At 47.6% G+C, this 23,137-nt stretch overlaps 1 protein-coding gene across 3 annotated transcripts in view; it reads left to right on the top strand.

Annotated features, from left to right (window-relative positions):
* The first annotated feature begins 385 nt into the window (after positions 1-385).
* Positions 386-23,137, top strand: part of PEBP4 (phosphatidylethanolamine binding protein 4) — a 212,786-nt gene continuing 190,034 nt past the window's right edge. Inside the window, exons 1-3 of one of the 3 annotated variants that reach the window (XM_030552066.1) lie at positions 386-456; positions 4,241-4,386; positions 7,063-7,195. In XM_030552066.1, the coding sequence (XP_030407926.1) occupies positions 4,247-4,386; positions 7,063-7,195 (273 nt within the window). In that variant the 5' untranslated portion in view covers positions 386-456; positions 4,241-4,246. Of the gene's footprint in view, positions 457-1,565; positions 1,665-2,742; positions 2,825-4,240; positions 4,387-7,062; positions 7,196-23,137 lie in introns of those variants that run through there. The other 2 variants (XM_030552065.1, XM_030552067.1) reach the window with 2 other exon arrangements.

The raw sequence follows: 23,137 nt of genomic DNA on the forward strand, positions 1-23,137 counted from the left end.
GGCACCTTGACTTCCGTGGGAAAAGAATTACTCACCTGAATTGGTGTGTGCAGGATCAGGGCTCTAATTATAGGGCTTGCCCATCCCTGAATGTGGGAACATTGTGCGATTACTCGCAAACCTGAGGATGGCTCCCATTACATTCCTGGTTCCTCTTCTGTTGATGACAGTGGCATTCTTGCTTGCCTGTGCGCTCTCTGCATGTCTGTAACTATTACTTTACGATGAAGCATGTGTTGTAATACATATAAGCAAAAACACTATCAGCTGGGAATGACACAGCCAGAATCAATTAGCCAGCAGTCTTTATTGCCTGGTGCATCCTGCAAATAAACATTTCAAGGCTGGATCCTTCCCACTTAGCCTGGAGGCAGTCACTTGGGGATGTAGTGATTCAGAGCTGTGCAGAGATTCACTCTTCTGGTTCTTTGTAGACTTGCAACCTCTGAAATTAAGGTGAGTGCCTCAGCTTGCCTGTCTTAGAACGTATGCTTAAAGCCTTCTCACAACCTATGGAGATGGGAATAGGGTTTGCTCAAACCTGGGCTGAGTTTGGGATTTATATAATGGGGGGGGGGGAGGATCTGGGATTGTCTAGTGCAGGGGTTCTCAAATTGGGGGGTCAGGACCCCTCGGGGAGTTATTACATGGGGATGGGGGTCGTGAGCTGTCAGCCTCCACCCTAAACCCTGTTTTGTCTCCAGCATTAGAATGGTGTTAAATTAACAACATTTTTTAATGTATTTATAAGGGGGGGAGGGTAGTACTCAGAGGCTTTGTGTGTGAAAGGAGTCTCCAATACAAACGTTGGAGACCCACTGGTCTAGCGACTGGAGCGAAGGAACTGCAGTCCAGGATTTGCCGAAAGCGAGGTCTCTCAGAGCCATGAGACTGGGCATTGAGAGTCCTGGATTCTATTCCTGCTCTCCCACATGTTACACTGCCTTGAATCAGTATCTTAACCTCTCCATGTTTCCGTTTCTGCTAACACAACTCCCTTCTCCATGCTCCTGCCCGTGAAGTAAGTGAGTATTTGTAAAGCACTATTGGATCCTCTCATGAAAAGCCCTGTACAAGGGGTAGCAGGTAAAATACGAGGTTCACACTGAACTGGGGGACAGCACCTACAAAATGACTGGTCACCCCAGACTGGTCTTTCACTTAGGAATTAGCAGCTGCCCTTTTTCTCTTGGCTATTTGCCCCTCCTCACATATTCTCTGTCCCATCCCCGGCTTCCTGTCTTGCCCTCTGCTCTCCTACTGAAGAAACCATCTCTATGGCAACCTAAAATGCACTCTCCCAGTGTCTTCAGCTGGAGATCGAGGACCACTCCCTCCAATGTCAAGATCTTCCCAGAAGGAAGCATATCCGCTAACCCCCAACAAATGCTCCATTGCTCCCACCCCCAGAGAACGGGGAGCCAGAATCGGAACCTGCCTCTAACTGTCAAGTCTGAGATGACTGACAGTTGCAAAACCCATTCGGCTTCAGCTCCTGCTTCCCTGCTCATCTCACTTTCCTGCCCTGGCACCTGCCAGCTGTCACTCTGGCTGGGCATGAGGATTGACTGAGGGTTACAAAGTCCAGCCAGCTGCAGTGTTTATCTGCCTGCTTGACGCAGATAAGTTCCCTGCTCCAGCCTGGCCTGATTCTTCTGCTCCAGGTAAACTGCAGAGATTTGGGGGGGCTATGACCTGCTTCAGGAGAGGGGGCTTTGGAAGGGCAATTTCCTCTTCCTGTTGGTTGCTCCCTAATTCTTCAGGAATAATAACCAAGAGAGGCAGAAATAGTTAAGTGCTCCAGAGAAGGGAAAAGTAGCAGCAAAGAAGTCCAACAGGAAAGATGGACTCATGCTTAATGCTCTTAAGTGGAACTTGTATCCAATCCCTGCTCGACCTTGGGCAAGTCACTTAATCTCTGTCCTCAGTTGCCAACCATTTGCTTGGATGTTGTAGCCATTGCAAGCTCCTGGGCGGGGACAGTCTCTTACTACATGTACGTACGACATCTAGCACGATGGGGCCTGTAAGGGCACATCTACGCGGCAGTTGAAGACCCAGGCCACCGCCGTGGCTGACCTGGGTCGGCCCACTTGGGATGTGGGGTTATACATTTGCAGTGTAGATGCTCAGGCTGGAGCCTGAGTTTTGAGACTCTCCTGCCAGGCTCCAGCCCAAACTTGAACATTTATACTACCGTTTTATAGCTCCAGCCTGAGTCAGCTGGCCTCAGCTCTGAGACTGGTGCTGTGGGTTTTTTTTATCGCAGCGTAAATATACCCATAGCATCCTACCACATACAAATCCACAGTTCTCCTGGAATAAGCTCTCTGACTCCTTCTTGATTTACAAATTTTGAATAACAAGGCTCCACTGAAGGCTTAAAGGTGTCACAACCCCTCTGGTGGGGGACAGGCTTTGCCTAGTAACTGGAGGGAATCCACTGCGAGAGGCTATGGTGGAACCACTCGAAGAGAATTACTGTGTGATTGTCTAGAATGGGAACCCCAGGTATAAAATCTTCATATCTTATAAAGCCAGAAAGGCAGCGTGTGCTCATCTAGTCTGACTTGCCTAGCGCAGGACATAGGACTTCCCTGAATTAATTCTTGTTTGAATTAGAGCAGAGATCTTGGCGGGGGGGGGCGCCGGGGGAAACCAAACTTGATTTTAAAAATATGCAGAATGAATTCCCTTTTGACTCCTAGGTCTCTCTACTGTGCTCGTCACTGAGGATCCAAAACCCCTTCTCACTCAGTGATGAGCTCGGGACGGTAGGAGCTGGCTAGCTGCAGCGTCCATGGAAATTGTTATCAGTAGTTAAGTGCGTTCATTTGAACTTCTTGCATGAAATGAGGCCGTGTTTCATGCAAACATCCCTCCTCTTCCCCGACACTGTGAATCTGTGCTTCAGTGGGTTACAAAAAGCAGCAGGGAACTCACATGCCTACTCAGAGAGAAACCTTGTTTTTAACCCTGGCTAGTACTCAGAGTAAGGATATCTGCTCTGATCATTGACTAGCCAACAGGGTGTTGTCCCTCAGGATGCGCACTCTCTGAGCAGTCAACTCTAAGACATGCTACACACAGATGGGGACTAGGCACTACTGTAGTAAAAACAATACTCTGGAGGCCTGGATGTTTTAGGCACTGCACACACATAGTGAGAGAATGCCTGCCCTCAAGAGCTTACAGCCTAAAAGGACAAAACAAAGAATAGGTGGGTGGGAGGGAACAGAGTCAGGCTTGTACTTCAGGGGAATCAAATCCTGGTCTTCTGACTCCCAATCCATCATCTACTGGCCCAGATTGTATCAGAAAGGAGACCAGAACACTGTCTTCTCTTTCTGGGGTTTTCCGGGTTCAGCCCCAAACCTCATCTGCTCCAGCTGTGTGTTTTTTGGAGCTGCAGTATTAATTCAAATATGGAATTCAAAATGCAAGAACTGCCATGCTAGGTCAGACCAATGGTGCATCTAGCCCAGTATCCTGTCTCTGGCAGTGGCCAATACCGGAGCTTCAGGGCAGTGTAGCAGGTTGCATCCATGAATGTGTTAAGGAAAATGTTGATAGAGCCATTGCTATAGCTGGAAGAAAGCCCAACAAGGCATGGGGGAGGACAAAGGGAGTAAGGAGTGGGGGAGCATGGAGGAATAGTGGGTACACTCAAATTGAGTTTGCATCAGATATAGCAACAGAGAGCCCCTCACCGTCCTCTCCCTCCTGTGTACCCAAAGCAAACAGCAGAAGTACAGCTGATTTATTTTTGAGGTCTGCTCAGCTGCCTGTTATACAAGGCAGCAATGGGGCCCTCTGAGAAGCAAGGTCTTGCTAAGGGCTAGCAGCAGACAGAGCCTGGTGGGACTCCTGCATTCCCTGGTGCTGTCTGTCATTAGTAAATGCAATTACCCTCTCACATAACGGAGATATAACTGATGTGGAATTTGCAGAGGGAAAAATGATTTGTCTGCAGCTTAATCTCCAGGACTAGATAATGAGCAGGCTAAGAGATGCAGTGGAAACGCTCGCACTGCCAGTGAAACAGCAAGGCAGCTGCAAACAGTCTCGCTGCAGTAGAGCTGAAAGGGAGATGAGGTGTGTGCTCTGGTGGAGGGCTGGCTCCTCAGGAAGTCCCTGTACTGCATCCTGTACCTGAGGGAGCAGAGGCCTTGGTGAGAAGGTCTAGGGTGCTGCTTTGCCAGTGGAAAGTTCTAACCGAATGTCCCTTGGTCCCTGACAGGTCAGGATGAAGCTGCTGGCTGCTGTGGTGCTGGTTGCAGGCCTGGCTGGAGTCACTGCCTGGGGAGGTGAGGCCTTCGCAGGGGATGAACACATGGGCACCTGTGTCTTTGAGAAGCTGACTGGCCAGGACTACAAGTTCTGCAGGTGAGCAACTTCCACTTGCTGTTCTCAGACTTGCCAGTGCCTTGAAACACCATATATCTGGGGGGCCTGTGGAGGAGCAGCCTGCAGGTCTCAACATGCTTGGGAATGTAGGACTTGGCATACCAGATTGACCTGATAAGCCATTGCATCAGGTATTCTCCGGCTGCCAGCTGTAGGCTAAGCTCATACATGAAAAGAAGGTAGTTCCTCATGCAGTGGGTCTCCATGTGCAATCCTGCACACAACGGAAGGGAAAGGACGGTGACCCTTCCTGACCCTTGTGGTAAACTAATGGTGCCCCGAAGCATGAAATCTGATCTCCCTTCTCTTTTGGGCTGCAGCTACAAATGCTATTGTTCGTAATGTTATCCAGGCCCTTCATAAATCTGGCTTGTAGCCTCCTAGTGTAGTGAATGTGAATCCTGACAGCATTGTGGGACAAAGCTGAATCCATTGTCCATCTGCTCTGATGCTGACCTTAAGTTCTGACCAAGGTAAACCACAGTCCACTGGGACTTCTAGTCTTTGCATTATTTTATGCAAGGTTGGTTCTTGCATCCTCACCTGGTCATATTTTAATCATTCCCTGACCTGTACAATACAGTCGACTGTAACTTTATTTTGCATAGCCTCTGTCCCGCAAAATGTTTCACCGAGTCAAAGATGAAGATAAATAGCTAGAGCAGGCTGAAAAAAACCCAAAACATGATTTTCTTGTGGGGTTTTCCACATGGTTTTCTAAAGAGCCTTTTCTGCCAAAAAAATAATTGTTTTGGGGAAGGAGGTTTTTAAAAAAACAAAAAAAATGCAACCAAAAAAGCCACAATAGCCGTGGCAGGAGAGAGACCTTGGGAGCTCAAAAGCAAGCATGTCAAGAGAATACTTGACCTGAGATTTGAAAGGGGGAGAAAGCAGGAAAGCTACTTTTACAGGCCTTGCAAGCAGAAGAGAAGGCATCAAGGCTGTGGGGAAATAACACACCTTATGCCTCCTAGCAACTGCTCCACTGGAAAATAACAGGCCACTGATGTTACTGGCTAACAATGGTGCCCCTTTGCTCAGGTTGTAGAGGATCTGCGGCTTTGATGCTTCAGGGCTGTGCCTCAAACTCTATTGAGGATCTGTATGGGGTGTTGGACCCAGAAGCACAGCTTGGAGGCCAGTAGGAGACGAGAAGGGACAGTGCATGTGTCGTTCCTTTTATTTTAACAATATTACTAAGGACTTTTGCATAAAAATAGCATCTCCATTTCTGTTCACCTTGAAAAAATGCTCTTTTTAAAATAAGGAACTTCAACTGAGCTCCCAAATTATTAAGGTCAGTGTAGACTTAACCTTGCTACTTATCAACATATTTTATCCCACATGTCACCAACAAGAACATCTTGCTTTGAACTCGCCACCTCTCCTGTCCTATGTGCACAATCATTCCTGTCCTGTGCATATATTGTGCATTTACTTAGCTTCCCACTTGGCTGGAGGATTAAACGGCTCCTCTTACAAGGTTCGTGTCAGCTCCAGCTAATCTTTAGATCAGCCCTAGGCCATGCCATCTTTCTGTTGATCTGGATCCTGCATAAAGGCATGACCTGTAGTTATGACTGCAGTGCAATTTGTTCTGGGCCTACAACAATGTGCAGTTTCTCTGTGGTGTTACATGACGTGGTAAGGAAAAATGATTCGGAAGTCTACCTTGGTTATTTATACAGCCCCTGTTATTGGATCATCACAGTGCCCCATGCCAGAAAGGGAAGCATTTTTAGCACCATTTTACAGATGGGGAGAAGAACCGGGGCACGGAGAGACTAAATGAATTGCCCAAGATCACACAGGAAACTTGTGGCAGAGCAGTGAATTTAATTGGGGTCTCACAAGTCCTAGACTAAAACCTTAATCAGAGGGCAATTGGAAGGGAAACATGTTCCAGCAGAGGGACTCCGATCGTATCTCTTGCTTTTGTGCACCTTTGGAAAATAAACCACAACAGAATCTAGCAAAATGTTATGACAGTTCAATAATCTGCTCCTAACTACAGGTGGGCTGGAATTTTTCAATTAGGGTGGGCAGGTACACCAGGCGCTAACAATGTGCCAAAAGGTCATTGAAGATCACAGATGGCCAAGAGCTGGGTTTTAGATACCAGATCCCAGCTCAGAAAAGAACTTAATGTGATGGATGCTTCCATTGTGCTCTGAGAGACGAACCATTAAAGGAAGTTCAAGGGGGCTGAGAGTTCATTTTCCTTCTAGTATCATCGCCCTGGTTTAAGGACCTCATAAGACTGGCCATATTGGGTCAGACCAAAGGTCCATCCAGCCCAGTATCTATTGACCGTGACCAATGCCAAGCCTCCCAGAGGGAGTGAACCTAACACGCAATGATCAAGTGATCTCTCTCTCTCTCTCTCTCTCTTTCTCTCTCTCCTGCCATCCATCTCCACCCTCTGACAGAGACTAGGGACACCGTTCCTTACCCATCCTGGCTAATAGCCATTAATGGACTTAACCTCCAAGAATTTATCTAGTTCTCTTTTAAACCCCGTTATAATCCTAGCCTTCACAACCTCCTCAGAAAATCAGAGCTGATTCATTCCTCATTTCCCCACAAAAGCAGCCCTACACTACACCACAGTCTCACCCCAGTGTTTCTCTCCTTCTGCCCCTTATTCCTTTTCAGAGGGGACTTGGAGGTTTTCTACCCAGAGCTGGGAGACGTTGGCTGCACATACATCCCCAAGTGCAATCAGTACCGGAAACGGATCAGCAAGGAGTGGCACAGCCCAAAGATTGCATATCCACAGGCTGACAAGGTAAAGTCTAAATCAAGTCCCTTATGTGTAGTTGCACTGGGCCATACTGAAGAATCTGTGGGCTTTTGTCTAGGTATTTGGATTGAGGATTAAACATGGACAAATTTCTCATGTGATCTTGAATCAGTTTGCCTTAAATGAGGCATTTATTAGAGAAAATAGCTACCGCTTATAGATAGGCACTGACAGGCTTCCATACAGCTCATGTCCCAGCCTTGTTTCCCAAGGACCGTACACCTGCGTGGAACTCCACACTGTGCACAGACTCTAGTGTCTGAGGGCTTGTCTACATCACAAAGTTGCAGCGCTGGTGAGGGGGTTACAGCGCTGCAACTTAGGAGGTGTACACATCTGCAGGGCATTACCAGCGCTGCAACTCCCTGTTTGCAGTGCTGGCCGTACTCCCATTTTGTCTCAGGTGTAGAGGATCCAGGGCTGGTAATCCAGCGCTGGTAATCAAGTGTAGACACTTACCAGCGTTTTTCTTGACCTCCGTGGAATAAGCAGGTATCCCAGCATACCTGAGGAAGCCTCTCTGGTAACCAAGCAGGTCTCCTTCCCCGGTTTGCTCCAGTGTTCCCCGAACCTCCGTGCAAGCAGGTCTCCTTCCCCGCGGTGTGCTCTCGCGTTCCCCGAACCTCCGTGCAAGCAGGTCTCCTTCCCCGTGGTTTGCTCTCGTGTTCCCCGAACCCCCCTGCAAACCGCGGGGAAGGAGACCTGCTTGCACGGGGGTTCGGGGAACGCGAGAGCAAACCGCGGGGAAGGAGATCTGCTTGCAGGGGGGTTCGGGGAACACTGGAGCAACCCGGGGAAGGAGACCTGCTTCGCCGCGGTTTGCTCTCGCGTTCCCCGAACCCCCCTTGAAGCCGCCCAACAGCGCTGCAGTGTGGCCACATCTAACACCACTTGCAGTGCTGGTTGCTGTAAGTGTGGCCACTCTGCAGCGCTGGCCCTCTACAGCTGTACTAATACAGCTGTAACAACCAGCGCTGCAAAATTGTAGATGTAGACATACCCTGAATAATACACTGCAAGGAAGTGCATCATTAGGAGACAGTGTCCTTTGGGAATCGGGGAATAGGAATTCAATAGTCAAGTTTTCTTAAAGGACAAAGGCTATCTGTACACTGGGGATCCTAATTTCTTTGTGAAATACTCAGCTATATATCTCTATAAACTGAAGTTTTTCACTGATCCCCTAAACTGATGGATTGTAGCTAGTAATCTGTGCTCTGCATAAAACATCCCTCCAGGGAGGGAGCCAACTGGTTGGTGTTGGCCCAGAGAGAGCGTTTAAACTCAGGCGCTCTGCAGGTGATACTTGTGTTGTGGAAGAAAACCAGCTCTTGCTTCAGTCGAGCATCAAAATCCAGCTGACTGACTGATGCATTGAGTGAAATAGGAGATTCAGATTCTGGGTGGGACTTTCACAAAACATTCCTCATTGGTCTCTGTCTGTCTGCTTCTGTTGTCTTCAGTGGAAAAAGCCTCCACTGGCTGCATTGGGAGCGGAGGTGGGCCAACAGGTGCGCATATACCCAGTGGAGTTGGCCCTGGCATCTTCATAAAAGTGCAATTCCATGGCTGTTGCATATAAATGTCAGATCAAATGTAACAATAGGTTAGTTCTTATAACTGTGCTAATTCACTGATGCTTAACAGGGAATGCAGCTTGGCTTGCTGCTTCTTGGTTTCCAAATTCCCTAGCGCTTTGATTTTAGATTTCACTTGTATTTATTTTTGAAGATAACTGCTCAGTTGGCTTTTTCTGACGAATCCTTTTGTATAATGCTGAAGCAATTTAAAGTAGGCCTTTTTGGTTCTTCTGAAAATATAACGGGGAGTGCTTGTGGAAAATCTCAGTGTCTGCACTTAAACCCTGTGAGTTCTATTAAGATATCAGGTCTGCTTTTTACAAACATGATGTTAAATGAGATTTTCTTGCCTGTGTTCTTAGTGACACCTGGGCTATTAAATCTGACCACTTAAACAATTTCCTTTTACTTCTGGAGCTGCTCACTAGTTGTATTCCACTGCTCATGGATAACTAAACTAGACTGATCATCAGGGTGAGGCGATATCTTTTACTGGGCCAATTTCTGTTGGCAACAGAGACAAGCTTACACACCGCTCTTCTGCAAAAACAAAAAACCCCCAACAACCCTCAGCTGCTCAATTCCACTACGATTTCAACAGCTTCCACCCCACCATCAACCTCAGCCTGGACCAATCTACACGGGAGGTCCACTTTCTTGACACCACGGTGCAAATAATTGATGGTCACATTAACACCACCCTATATCGAAAACCTACCGACCGCTATGCCTACCTTCATGCCTCCAGCTTCCATCCCGGGCACATCACACGATCCATTGTCTACAGCCAAGCACTGAGGTACAACTGCATCTGCTCTAACCCCTCAGACAGAGACCAACACCTACAAAATCTCCACCAAGCATTCTCAAAACTACAATACCCGCACGAGGAAATAAGGAAACAGATCAACAGAGCCAGACTTGTACCCAGAAGCCTCCTGCTGCAAGACAAACCCAAGAAAGAAACCAACAGGACTCCACTGGCCATCACATACAGCCCCCAGCTAAAACCCCTCCAACGCATCATCAAGGATCTACAACCCATCCTGGACAATGATCCCACACTTTCACAGGCCTTGGGTGGCAGGCCAGTCCTTGCCCACAGACAACCTGCCAACCTGAAACATATTCTCACCAGTAACTGCACACCGCACCATAATAACTCTAGCTCAGGAACCAATCCATGCAACAAACCTCGATGCCAACTCTGCCCACATATCTACACCAGCGACACCATCACAGGACCTAACCAGATCAGCCACACCATCACTGGTTCATTCACCTGCACATCCACCAATGTAATATACGCCATCATATGCCAGCAATGCCCCTCTGCTATGTACATTGGCCAAACTGGACAATCTCTACGGAAAAGGATAAACGGACACAAATCAGACATTAGGAATGGCAATATACAAAAACCTGTAGGAGAGCACTTCAACCTCCCTGCCCACACTATAGCAGACCTTAAGGTGGCCATCCTGCAGCAAAAAAACTTCAGGACCAGACTTCAAAGAGAAACTGCTGAGCTTCAGTTCATCTGCAAATTTGTTCAATCCTGAGCTGATGGTGTCAAAGACTGTGAATGGCTTTTCAATTACAGAACCAGTTTCTCCTCTCTTGGTTTTCACACCTCAACTGCTAGAACAGGGCCTCATCCTCCCTGATTGAACTGACCTCGTTATCTCTAGCTTGCTTGCTAGCATATATATACCTGCCCCTGGAAATTTCCAGTACATGCATCTGAGGAAGTGGGTATTCACCCACGAAAGCTCATGCTCCAAAACGTCTGTTAGTCTATAAGGTGCCACAGGATTCTTTGCTGCTTTTACAGATCCAGACTAACACGGCTACCCCTCTGATACTCAATTCCACTTTGGTATCTAGTCAGTATCACTTCCTGACTCTCCTGCACTAGTTCAAAGCTGCAGGATTTTGATTGCAAACCAATTGTTTGGCAGACTTTATTAAGTTCTCTTGTTTGGGTTTAGGTTTGGTTTGAATTAAAGTAGAAATGAACTTGCAAATATCTATCTTTTTTGGCTTGGTTTTGCAAAACTTTTTTTTTCCCCAAAACCTTAGTTTGGGAGCTATATTACTGGACCGTGTCCCTGACACTGTTTGTGCTACTGACTTGTAAAGACAATGTTTGATCTGATGAAACCACTGGCTGCACAGCCAGAATGAATTGTGGGTTGTTGTAGCAGTGCGTAACTGCAGATTTTTTGTAACTTGTGCAAACCAGACACTTCACACAGTCTTGTCGCTTTATTGACTGACGGACCCCGTATAACACTAGCCATTTAAATTTGTAGTCTGGAAACAATTGCACCTCGTAGCATTTGTATGTGCATTAGAGGATGACCTGTTCTGCCCATCTCTGCACTGCATTGGTCAGGCGGTAGGAGGCGTCAATCAGATTCAAAGACTGGCTCTTGTTTCTAAACAACACAGCTTAGTGTAGCTGCATTGGGGTCGTTCCCCAGGCTCCTGTGTCCTGTCAAGGGACACAGAGTGGCTGTACTGCAGTAGCAACAGTTTTGGAAGAAGTGACTCAGCTGCTGATGACCCAGTCCCCAAACCGCCTAGGCCTAGGCAAATGCTCGGCACAGAGCATAAGCCAGTTTTCAGGGCGAGATGGAACAGCAACAGGAAGCATACAGGTGTATTTTGGCTCAGGCTGTGTTCCAGACAAGAGGGAGAGGTGCTGGTGGTATCTGAAAGGGAACAGGAGGGAGGAAGGTTTAGGGGTGAGGTTTCTATAATCAATTACTTGACATCTGCTTTAACCCAGTCAATGTCTGGCTCTTTGCTGCTGGCAAAGGGCCTCCGACATTTGCCTGAGCACTTCCTCCACTTCAGTCCCTATGGCAATCAAGAACCAGCCTGGGCATCTAGTGACAGCACATCCTGCTGCCTTGCAAGGGCATCGCAGCTTGGGGTCTGTGCTCGGTTCCTCACTCCAGGACTGGGAGTGCTGTGAAACTCAGTGAGGGAGCACCTGGTGTTGTCATGGATGCATGGAGTGGCTCGGATGGTGTCTGGAGAGAGATCTGTCCAAACCACCAGCTGTTTGGAAAAATGCTGAATGGCTCTGGGCTCGGGCACTGGCAGGATGGGATAGGTAGGGGAAGGGAGAATGGAGAGGAAACCTATTCACCACACTGTGAGTTCCTGGGATGGACACCCTTGTCTAGGAAAGGGATTCACAGGCTGCTATGCTTTGCAAGCTAGAGGGTGTGAAGCAGGAATAGAGTGACCAGCTGTCCTGATTTTTATAGGGACAGTCCCGATTTTTTGGTCTCTTTTTTTTTTTTTTTTTTTTTCTTTTATAGGCTCCTATTACCCCCCCACCCCATCCTGATTTTTCACACTTGCTGTCTGGTCAGCCTAAGCAGGAAGCCCCTGTGGGTGGCACTCAGCTGTGAGATATCGTGATTCTGCATCATTACAGCTCTTGATACCACAAAGAGGGAAACATGTGACTAAATGTGACCCAGCAGTAAATCCCCTTTCTCCTTCTATTTCTTTCCCACCTGTCTGTTTTGTAACCCAGCTGGTTAACCAAGCCTGCTTGGGGAATAAGCTACATCTAGCACGATAGCGACCCCTATTGGGCAATGGATAGAAGCCAAGCTTTTGCTTCAGGTGAGACTTGTTCTGTGGCCGAACGCAGCTGTGCAGGAATAAACCGTGAAGGCTTCATGACAAACTCCAAGGATGGGGCTGGGTTCAATCAACCTGACCCAGTGCAGGAACCAGAACCCAAGATCTGAATCTGTCTCTAGTGTTTGGGAGTTTGAAAACTGATCCTGGATCCAATGTTTGCAAATGGCCCCAATCTTCCACCATTTGCCCAGGTTTGAATTGTGTGTCTCCTTTCCCCATCTCTACTTTTGAACCAACTTGGATGAGTGTCACCGAACAAAGCTTGATGGGGTTTAATCCCAGATCTGGGAAACTTTTCTAGTGAACCTGAATCTTGGGTGGGCTCTGGAGTGAATTCAAACCTGGGCCCACCTGGGGGTATACGTACATTCCAAGAGGGAAGGGTCTCAGAGCCTGGGCTCCAGCCCAAGCCAAGATGTCTACAATGACCCCCAGCCCTAGCTCCGCGTGCCAAAGTCAACTGGCACAGACCTGCTCCGGCTGTGCTGTGGGCATTTTATTGCATGTAGACATACCCTGAATGTCTTCCAGATTCTCTTCCATTGGCTCTTTAAACTGGACTCCTCAATTAGCCAGAGCTCTTTAGGACAGATGAGCAGCAATAGCTTCACTGGCTCAGCCTCTTGGTATTTCCATTCTCTGGCCAGGGAAATTAAAAGCTGGGCCCTGATGAATGGGCCAAAGGAAAGTCAGCCAGGAGCCTGGTGGGCTATTCAGAGTGGTCCAGGAACAGTGGGATTTGATTACCCTTGTTGTGGCCCGGGGCTGGTCAGACTCAAAGTAAGATACCATCTCTCTGCCAAGGAGCTTGCAGCCTAAGGCAGACACCGACCGTATCCTGCTCACTGGACAAAGGCTCTTGTGTCGTTATTCCTTGGGCATTGTCACTGAAAGGCTTTCAAGAAAAAAGGCATCTTAAGGAGGGTATTGGAATGAAGAGAGGCTGTTCCAGGCATGAGTAGTAGCAGAGGGGGGACACAAGGGTGAGATGCAGGCTGCCAACTAGTTACACAGCTAGGAGATCTGAGACAGCTAGACAGGAGCATCACTTCCTATCTAGCCATAAAGGAGAAATAAACAGCTGAACGTCACCAGAGCACGACTGTCACTGTAAGCCAGTGCACTTAGCCTGGTGTTTTTCCTTCTGCAGCATGTATGTTGCAAACCAGTAAATAACCTTGGGACTGATACCAGCGCTTCCAAACTTTGCATTGACTTTCTATGGGTGTAAAGGACTACACTAAACTGTGCAGAATCTGACTTGTGCTGTTTGAAGTGCAGCATTCTCCTTCTTCCCTTCTGCATTGGAGAGGTGGGTGTGGTACAGCACGTGGGGATGCTGTTGCATGAGCAATTTGCAAGCCATGTGAAATGCTTGCTGTATTTGTAGAAGGCTGCTAGATGGCACCATTGACCTTTTATTCTCCTTGCAAGCACTCCAGTGAGAATGGAGATGGAATGGGGCCAGGGATGCTTGGGTTACTCAGGTAGCAAGTGCTCTGGGTTCTCTTATGACCACGTGGTCAAGACCTCCCGCTTGCATCTCATCTGAAAGGCAACAGGGTGCTCCTAACACCACCTGAAGAATCACCATTGCTGCCCCGGAGTGGTACACAGGTCTTCCATTCTAATATAGAGCAGCCCAGACCTTGCTTTGCAGCTAACAGGCTCACACTGCAAAGTGACCGTCCTAAAGCATATGCAAGCAAACAAATATCCACAGTCCATTGACTCCTCCTCTTAATACTTTTTTCTGTATGTCTGATAGAACACGGAGATGTCCTGGTTCCCCATTGATTACTGTACCAGTCACTCTTTTCAGCACTGAAAACACAGCAGCAGCTGGTGCAATCCTGAGATGCAATTGACACAGAAGAAACATTAAGCTGGTACTCTGGGGTGGGGTTTTCTGCACAGTTGATAAGCCCCTGGGTTGAGAACCAGTTTCACTGGCCACTTGGTGGTAATAAGGAATCTCCCTCCATGTTGCCCAAGTTGCATGAAGTACAATTCTCCTGAAAAGAGGGGGGAACCCCTCAAGCAGCCATCAGTGAGGTGTTAATATGCAGCACTTGCATATGGCTCTTCACCCATTGATCTCAATGCACTTTAGAAAGGGGAGTATTGTTACTGGCGCAGAAGGGCAGTGACTTTCTCAGGGTCAATCAGCAGGCTAGTAGCAGACCTGGGGATAGAACCTTTCTCTTGCCACTAGGTCTCGCTGCCCAGACAAAGGGCCTGATTCAAGTGAGAGTGCACTGGTGTAACCAAGACCAGAAATTGGCCTGCAGAATCTGGTGACGGCCCATGAGGAGCGAACTCCTCATGGGCATTTCCAATCGCAGGCTGAGTTGGTAGGGTTGGCAGTTAGAGGGTGGGGAGAAGAATCTAGGTACCAGTAAACTCAAGCAGATTTTGTCTGGAATCCCTGAGATGCAATGAATGTGGGAGCCAAGGCTAGTGTTTGTAGCACCTCTTCCTCAGGGTAAGCCAGGGCCGGCGCTACCATTTAGGTGACCTAGGTAATGGCCTAGGGTGCCAGAATTTTGGGGGGGCACTATTTTGCCAGGGGGGCAGCACGTGGGTCCGGTGGACCTACTGCAGTCATGCCGGCGGATGGTCCGCTGCTGGAATGGCTCTGGTGGCGCTGCCACAGTCATTTCGGCTGACGTGCGCTGGTCTAAAGGCTCCGGGGGATCTACTGCAGTCATGCCTGCAGCAGGTCCACCGGAGCCTTTAGACCAGTGGACTGACCACTGGCATCGCTGCGGCAGCTGCACCGGAGCCTTTCCAGCAGCGGACTGTCAGCCGGCATGACTGCGGTAGGTCCACTGGACCGGGGGGGGGGGGGAGGGGGCAGCGAACTGGCCCTCCGCTTAGGGCGTCAGAAACCCTGACTCCGCTCCAGGGGTAAGCCCCACTTTAATGCTAGAACCGGTGGCATTAGGAAATAGCAACAATCCATGAAACCCCATTTAACCCAGCACAGTGAAAGATTGCTCCTCCTAATCTGGACATCAAGCCTGTTGGCTTCTAGCGTCCCCAGTGACAAGTCTTCAGTCTTTTCTCTTTGAGACACAACTCCATGGTTCAACAGTTCTCACTATTTGTTTGGACAAATGCCCCAACTTTCTCTTGTTTTACTCTGTCCTCCTAGCTGGGCCCTCTTCGTATAAACTGCTTTCGCAGCACACTTTTGGCACCACTGGTGTCATGCTGGGAACAGCCAGCAAGGGGTGCTGCGTGAATGCTATGTACTGCAGGCTTTTCTCCCTAAAGAAGTGTGTGTGGCAGGCTGGCTGGCTGACTAACCTGCTCCTGAACAGTTTGGTAGGTTTCCAAATAAGTCTTTCAGAGAGACAGAAAAGCACACAATGTGCTGGGTTTTGCAGCACGTTATAGTATTTTAATTTTCAGCAAGGGGCAATGCACAGTGAGATCTGAAACGCAGAGCTGACTCTAAGGGCCGTGCTTTTGTATATATTCTTAACCCTTGAATGCCTTAGGATGCTTTTGGAGTTTGGAGGAGCTCTTGTAATGTCCGTTTCCAACAAAAGGAATTGCCTGCAGGTGAGATTGTCTGTCTGGAATTGGAAATTAGTGTTTGATCATGGCTGACCCCAGCCACTGGGCATGGCTGATTTAAGCTAGGCTCCAGATCTGCAGTGTGGTGTGGTTACTCATGGCATTCAGGTGGAACGGGAGGTGCTTCTTTCTGTGGATTCCCATAGGTGTGCCCTCTGATGGACATCCCAGCAGGTGATAGTGTTTCTCATGCTTAGAACTGGGTTTTGAGGGTCAGGATTAAGGGGTTCTTCCCAGATGTCACTGACTCAGTGTGAACTTGGCAAGTTGCTTCGCCTTTCTACCTCCATTTCCTCATCTGTAAAATGGGGATAATGATACTAATGGGTGTTCTTGCTACTTGATTGTTAAATTCTTGAGAGATGTAAAGCTGATCAGGATTTTTTTCCTTTTTTGGTTAAATGAAATCTTTTTTGCAGGAAGTGTCTTGCTTACAGTGGAAAGTTGGAGGCCAAATTCTACATGTATGTTCAGAAATCCTGTTGTGGTGATCCTTGGTAAATAAGATGTTTCTTCACAGGGCAAATTTCAGTCTTCCTGATTTGCTCCTTTTAAGCCAGTGTTTGGCCTGAATGTGGTACCATGTTTCTGTGTGAACAAGGTATCAAACCTTTTGATCGGAGTCAGAGAAAATGGGGTCCGTAGCCACTCAAAATACCTGGCACATGGGACCGATTGGGCTTGGGGGGGGGCAGGGAAAGAGAGGGAGAAAACAAGACGACACCAAGGTGTCAATTGTGGGGAAGTTTCACTTTTCCGATAAAATGAGTGTGAAGTGTGTTTGACTAGAGAACAGGCTGCAAGCAAAGACAACCCTGAAGTCAAGAGAAGGAAGTGATGCAGAGCTACCTTTCTGTCATCCTGGTATCTGGGTGTAGGATAACCAGATGTCCTGATATTGGGGGCTTTGTCCCAATTTTTCACACTTGCTATCTGGTCACCCTCTCTGGGTGCTTTCCGGTGATGCATAAAGCCAGGGATGTTGGAGTTATCCATGGCTTTGCACACTCTGAGATACTCCTCCCCTCCCCACCCCCGTGCACAGTAACACAGAGACGCTGTTTTGCAGTGTGTGTTCAGGACACACAGGGGTCCATGCAACATAACATCTCAGTTTCCCGGCAGTTTGTTAGCACAGAAGCCAGTTGACCTCCTGGCAAGGATTGAAATCCAGTCCCAGTCTAGTCATTGTGTATCCTGCATGATTTCCATGCAGCCATCTTTGAAGATGACCCATCAGAGGACATAGAGCAGTTGATCTTGCTGTGTTGGTGGCACTGCTATGATCGGTGGTGGTTATCTGCTGGCCTAGTCTGTAGAATGTGCCCACTGATGGAACTTTGCTTTTTCCCCACATCTTCCCCTAGCCTGCTACCTCTACAAATGTTACCTCTTGCACTGGGGAGTGGTGCCTCTCTCCTCCTGTCCTGGGAAGGGGTGTGCTATCTCCAGGGGTGGCTGAGTCTCTCCACCTGCAGTGGGGAGAGGGTGTGGTACCTGTGGGAAGAGCTACACCTGTGCTAGTGAGGTGGGATCAGCTCCCCTCCTGAAGTGGGTAGAAGCCAGCAAGTGGATACTTGAGTAGCACATGCTCCAAAGTAAGCTTTGCATTTTGATTCCAGATCCTCGTTTGGCATGACTGTGTGTGTGGCTAGGGCACGGGACTGGGTGTCAGGACTCCTGGGATTCTGTTCCTAGCTCCACTGCAAACTCACTGGCCAACTTTGGGCAAGTCACTTGCATTCTCCATGCCCCAATACCTCATGCTCTCCCATCGGTGCTAGAACTGACTTAAAGTGGTTTCCATGATATACAGGGTTTACAATTTGGTTCAATGGCTCTGTTCCAGCACCCATGCCCACCCTCCCAATCTGCAAAATGTGGACCATAATAATGGAGACAGCAAGGCTAACTTATTAAGGCGTGTCACGTTCCTGATGATCCTGGGCAGGAAGATGAAAGGGGTGAAGGGTTCTCATTCACTGTGATCGCATAGCTCTTTAAATTGATCTGACTACACATGCAGGTGCTGGCAGATGGCAGCGAAGGGTGATTCTCTTTCTAACCTCTGAAGCCTCCAGCTGTGTGGCTCAGGCATTGCTGCAGCCCCACAAAGAGGATGCTACACTTTATCTCAGGCGGCACTTTCAGGCTGGGGTCTTGCGTTTGGGCCTGTCAGAATTTTCTGGGGAAGTGACGCTTTTGGGGCTGAAGCTGCTCGCGCCTAAATTCTCAGCTCAGAGATGAGTGTGACTGTTCAGCTGAGACTGCCGACAAGGAGGCCAGGTTCAGTGGAGTGATTTTTTTTTAATTATTATTTTATTTATTATTGGAATGTGGACTCCTCTGCCATTACAAACTGGGTTGAGATCCAACCAAACTTGTTTCACAGGTGGTCCGGCTAAGAGGTATTTGGATTTTTTTATTTTTTGTTTGTTTTAAGATAAACACAGATGCTATTGGCCAGCTGTTAGACACTGTGGGCTCCAGCTGTTAGCCACCATATCTTGCATAGTATGTACCTTCTCACTGACCCATATGGTCAGATTCTCAGCTGCTGTAAATCACTATAGAACCACTGAAGCAAACGGTGCTGTACCAATCTACACCCGTAGAAGATTTGGCCCTATTTGACTCCTCTTCCTCCTCCTCCTCCTCCTTGGTTTTAGCTATTTCTCTTTAATCTGTGATGTGGGGGGAATAACAAAGCACCCAAGCAACCTCCAAGCTCAGGGTCCAATTCTCCCTCTGAATAGCACATGACTTCATGAGTAGTTCCACAGCAGTCCTTAATATTTGAGCTCTCTCAGGTGACCATAGAACTGCAGTATGCACACCCTGTGCCTACACAGTGCTTAGATACATGGGGACGGGTCATATATCGGAACTAGAGAGACAATGAGGAGCAGAGACCATTTTGGCCTAACTTTCAGAGATGCTGAGCTCCGCCCCCACCCACCCAGCTCTTGCTCATTTCACTGGGCATGGTTGGCGCCCTGCCTCTCAGCAAATCAGGCCATTTGAGAATTAGTCTGCAGTGAAACAGGGATGAGGTGCTTGGACTTCGCAGGCTCTTTGCTTGTCAAAAACTAGGTAGTCTTGTCTATGCACCAGTGACTTAGCCGGAGGACAGTCCTGTTACTGTCCCATTAGGGAGTCGGTGACTCCTGGGTTTGGAATCCAAGGCAAACTACACGTGGGGGTGGGGGCTCAGTGAAAGCAGCAGAAGCTTTTAAACAGGAAGGCTGTGCAGCACCTTGCGTGATTTGGGCCTCTGCTGTCGCCTCCATCAGAGGATGCACTAGCTGCTCTGATAGCCTTCCACTATGATCCTTACAAAGCTAGCACCAGGTATAGCCTGTTGAGAATGGCGCTTTGCCATCAACAAGCTAACCCAGCTGCTACCTACTCCATTGGGTGGGTCATCTATCTCTCGCTCTCCAGTTGGGGGATGCACTCTCCAGAGCAGCATTAAACATGGCTCCTTTTGATGGAGGAACCAGCTTTTAATTCATGCGTGAATCTGTCTGGGAGATGCCGTGAAAATCCCTTTAGCATTTGATCTTGAGAGGAATAAAACTTTTTCTCCAAGCCAGGAGAGATTGTGGCAACTGGCTGCTTCCAGAGTGTCACTGTCACCAGCTGGTATTAACTCAGACGGGATGGGGAAAAAATGGACTCTTGAGAAAAGGTGTCTGCTTATCCATCCCACACAGATTTAATGGGTGGAAATTCCTGCACTGTGATCGTTTTGAGACTAAGAGCTTAGCAGGGAAGAGGGATTGTACTGATGTTGAGACTCTGGACTGGAACTTGGGAGATATCCATTGCCAACTTGTTAGATTTTAGAGCAGGCATCTTCATGCTTTCTCCCCCTGCTGCCTCGCACACTTGGGACAAGCTCCCTGTAAACCTCTCCAAGCCACTTATTGGCCTCAGACCTGCTCCGTTGCCAGGATGTCGACAAGAAACATAACCGAGTAGATCACTGGTGTGCTGAGACACTGCCTCTCACGCTGACCAATGTTGTCTCCTTGTTTCCTTGCACTCTGTCTGTTTGGCTGTTGCTCTCAAAGGCCCCGAGGGTTAAAGGTGTTTATAAACTTTCACTGTCCAACATTAAACATAGTAGGTAGGTTTGGAGTTATTTTTAAACAGAGCTCTTGTTTTTTCTCTGTGATGTGGAGAACACACTAAAGCATTTGTTTAAATGCAAAGTTTACTGATTAAATGTGAGAAATTAAAACCAACATTTATACTGAAACTGTAGCTGAGTGATTGTGCCCTGCAGACTTAGGCAGACCTTATCAAAGTCTCTTCTTTTGGAGTTAAAATATCAATGTCTTAGTTTCAGAGCAACCTTTCTCTGAGGAGGAAAAAGTAAATTTTGCTCTGTCCTCATGTGACGCATGTTCACTGATCCTGTTCTCAGCAAGCAGACAGACACGAGGAGGAGAGAGGACAGAAAAGATGGGTGAAGTACAGGGTTTTTTTGTGTTTAGTTGGGAGTGGATGCTTTGGCTGACAAGTTGACCATGGCACCTGCTGCTTGGAACCTAGTTAGTTATGATCTGGTCAGGGCTGTCATCTGGTTTGATTCTTTCTGCTTAGACAAGGCAGGGTTGGGAGGATGCAGTTTAATTGATTTCAGGATTTGATGAAAAGCCAAAAGTGAGATAGAATAGGAGGCAAGAAACAGTGGGGCAGAAAATAACACCACAAGGAAAGGTAATACAATGCAGAATCTCTCATGCTTTTGTGCTGCTGGTGATTGAATATCTCTGCTGGTGGGCTGAGGACTAGATGTCATGATAATGTGGTGACTTTGAGCACTCACAGGTGAAAAAAAAGTTCCTTAAACTCCCCCCCCCCCCCAAAAAAAAAATCTCTTTAAGAGCCCCAAAGGGAGACAAAGTGGGTGGCATAGTTCATCTGTGCCTTCCCACCCCATATTATTTTGTCCATCAGTTAGGCCTAATATCCATCACACCAATTTTCATTGGTTATGTTCCAGCTCCAGATCACTTGTTTTTTAACAAGCATAGTTTCCACAGTCCTTGGATTGTACAACGTGACCTTTTGTTTGGACTAATTTAGTCAGTCTGGTTCTCTTGCACCTGTTTGTAACGTTCTTTATTGAAAATAACATGACCTACTTTCCGTGGTAAATTCCTAAGCAGGCAAACGTTGTAGACCAATTGTTGCAACAGCTCTCCAGTCAGTCAGTCTGTCTCTATCCACCTGGTCTCTCTCTGGGAGAGGGATTTTTTTTTTGTTTTGTTTGTACAACACCTAGTGTGATGGTGCCCTGATCAGCAATTGAAGCTCCTAGCTGCTACCCCAATACAAATTAATATTGGAGTTCAGTTCCCGGCTCTGCCACAGTTGCTGTGGAACTTTGGGCAAGTCATGCTTTTGGGGGGTGGGGGGAGAGGGAATTTGTCCCTGGACCAGCAGAAGGCTACCACTTAAGGCCAACAGTGTCAGGTGAAGTGGGACTTAAGTGTTGTATAGGCCTTGTCCAGGGATGCATTTCAGCCTTCTGCACCACAGTGTGTCTGAGATGGATCTAATGATGATTCCTACCTCTCAGGGGTGTGGCAAAGTTCCTCAAAGTGTTTGACGCGCTCGTGCACAATTCTGCAGAGATGTGGGGCAGGCATATGGACAGGTGAGTGATCAGACGTCTCTGAACACTAATCTCCTCTGTGTTTTACAGTAGCTAGGACAAGAACCCACATTCCTCAGAGCCCAAGCTTCCTCCTAACCTACTTGGGTTTAGGAAGACACTTTACCCCATGGGTATTTGAATGTATATTTGTCCATTTATGAGGGTTTTTTACCCTCTGAAGCATCAGATGCTGATCATTATCAAAGTTGAGAATCCAGAGATGATGGGCTAGGGTTCCTATTCCCCCTCTGCTCATTTCTGCAACAGATGTGAACAGAAACTTTCATACTCTACAAAGTTTGGATGATAGTTTCTGATTGGGTTTAGAAGAGTCAGGACAGCAGTCATCGGAAAGTATCGGGGTGCGATCAGTAACCAAATACTGTAAGCTGTTCATTTACCCAACGATCCTTTGGTGATGCTTCGGGGGCTTGCTAGCAGAAATCCTCACAAAGAGGAAAAGAAGAATTAATCTCATCTTCTGGTAGCTGCTCAGCTATCAGTAACCTCCTATCAGGAAAAAGAAGAATGGTTCAAAAAATATGGGAGGTTGTTATAGGAAAAACTGAAACGCGCCTTTTATATAAACAGCAAAGCAGTCTGAGGACAGATGCCTTGATATTTTTATTACCATTTATTCAATACTTAAAGTACATTCCCCTGCCAAAAAACAGACCCCCCCTCCCCCCAACTCTCCAACTTCTTTGGGTATTAACATCTGATAGACATGCCTGGTGTGTTAAATGAGTAATCAGAGATTTCACTCACTTTATTAAAATCACTAGAAATGCCATGTCCTAGGTGTTGTAATGAGGCTTACTCTGTAATAGCGAGCACTTTGTTTAATCAGTGGCTCTTTCTGTTTATATTCCTGCATAATGTCTCTTTAAACAAAAGCTAACTGTTGTCATGATGGTTTTGTTGCTGTTGTTTACATGGCAAGGACTGGTAAACCTGTTAATGCTTCTGAAATAAGTGTCAGGAAACAATGGAAAAGACTATCCTCCTCTCTCACACATGCTCCCCCCCTGCCCCTGACACCAGTATTTTTAGCCCAAAATCTTGGGCTTCAAGATCTTGCAGTTATTGAGGGTGTAAAGGTTTGGAGAAGCTCGTGGAAGAAGGCCACACTTCATTTATTTCTGAGCAGCTGTGGTACAGCTGGGGAACAGGGGGAGGGAGAAGTATGGAGAATGCTTGACCAAGTGCTTAGTCAGAAATCCCTAATCCTGACTCTGGAAATTTTGTCCTAAGTGACTCGACAAAAGTATCCAAGTGGCCAGGGATTTTATTTTTCCTTTTGAAATGGAGGGCGGCCAACTTGAGGCACCTACAACCTAACTTTTGGAGGTGTCTGGCACCATTGACTTCAGCTGGATGCTCTGCACTTCTGACAGGCCCAAGCTTTCTCAAGTGGGGCTT

This window comes from Gopherus evgoodei, chromosome 2, assembly GCF_007399415.2.
Source record: "Gopherus evgoodei ecotype Sinaloan lineage chromosome 2, rGopEvg1_v1.p, whole genome shotgun sequence".
Taxonomy (NCBI): Eukaryota; Metazoa; Chordata; order Testudines; family Testudinidae; genus Gopherus; species Gopherus evgoodei.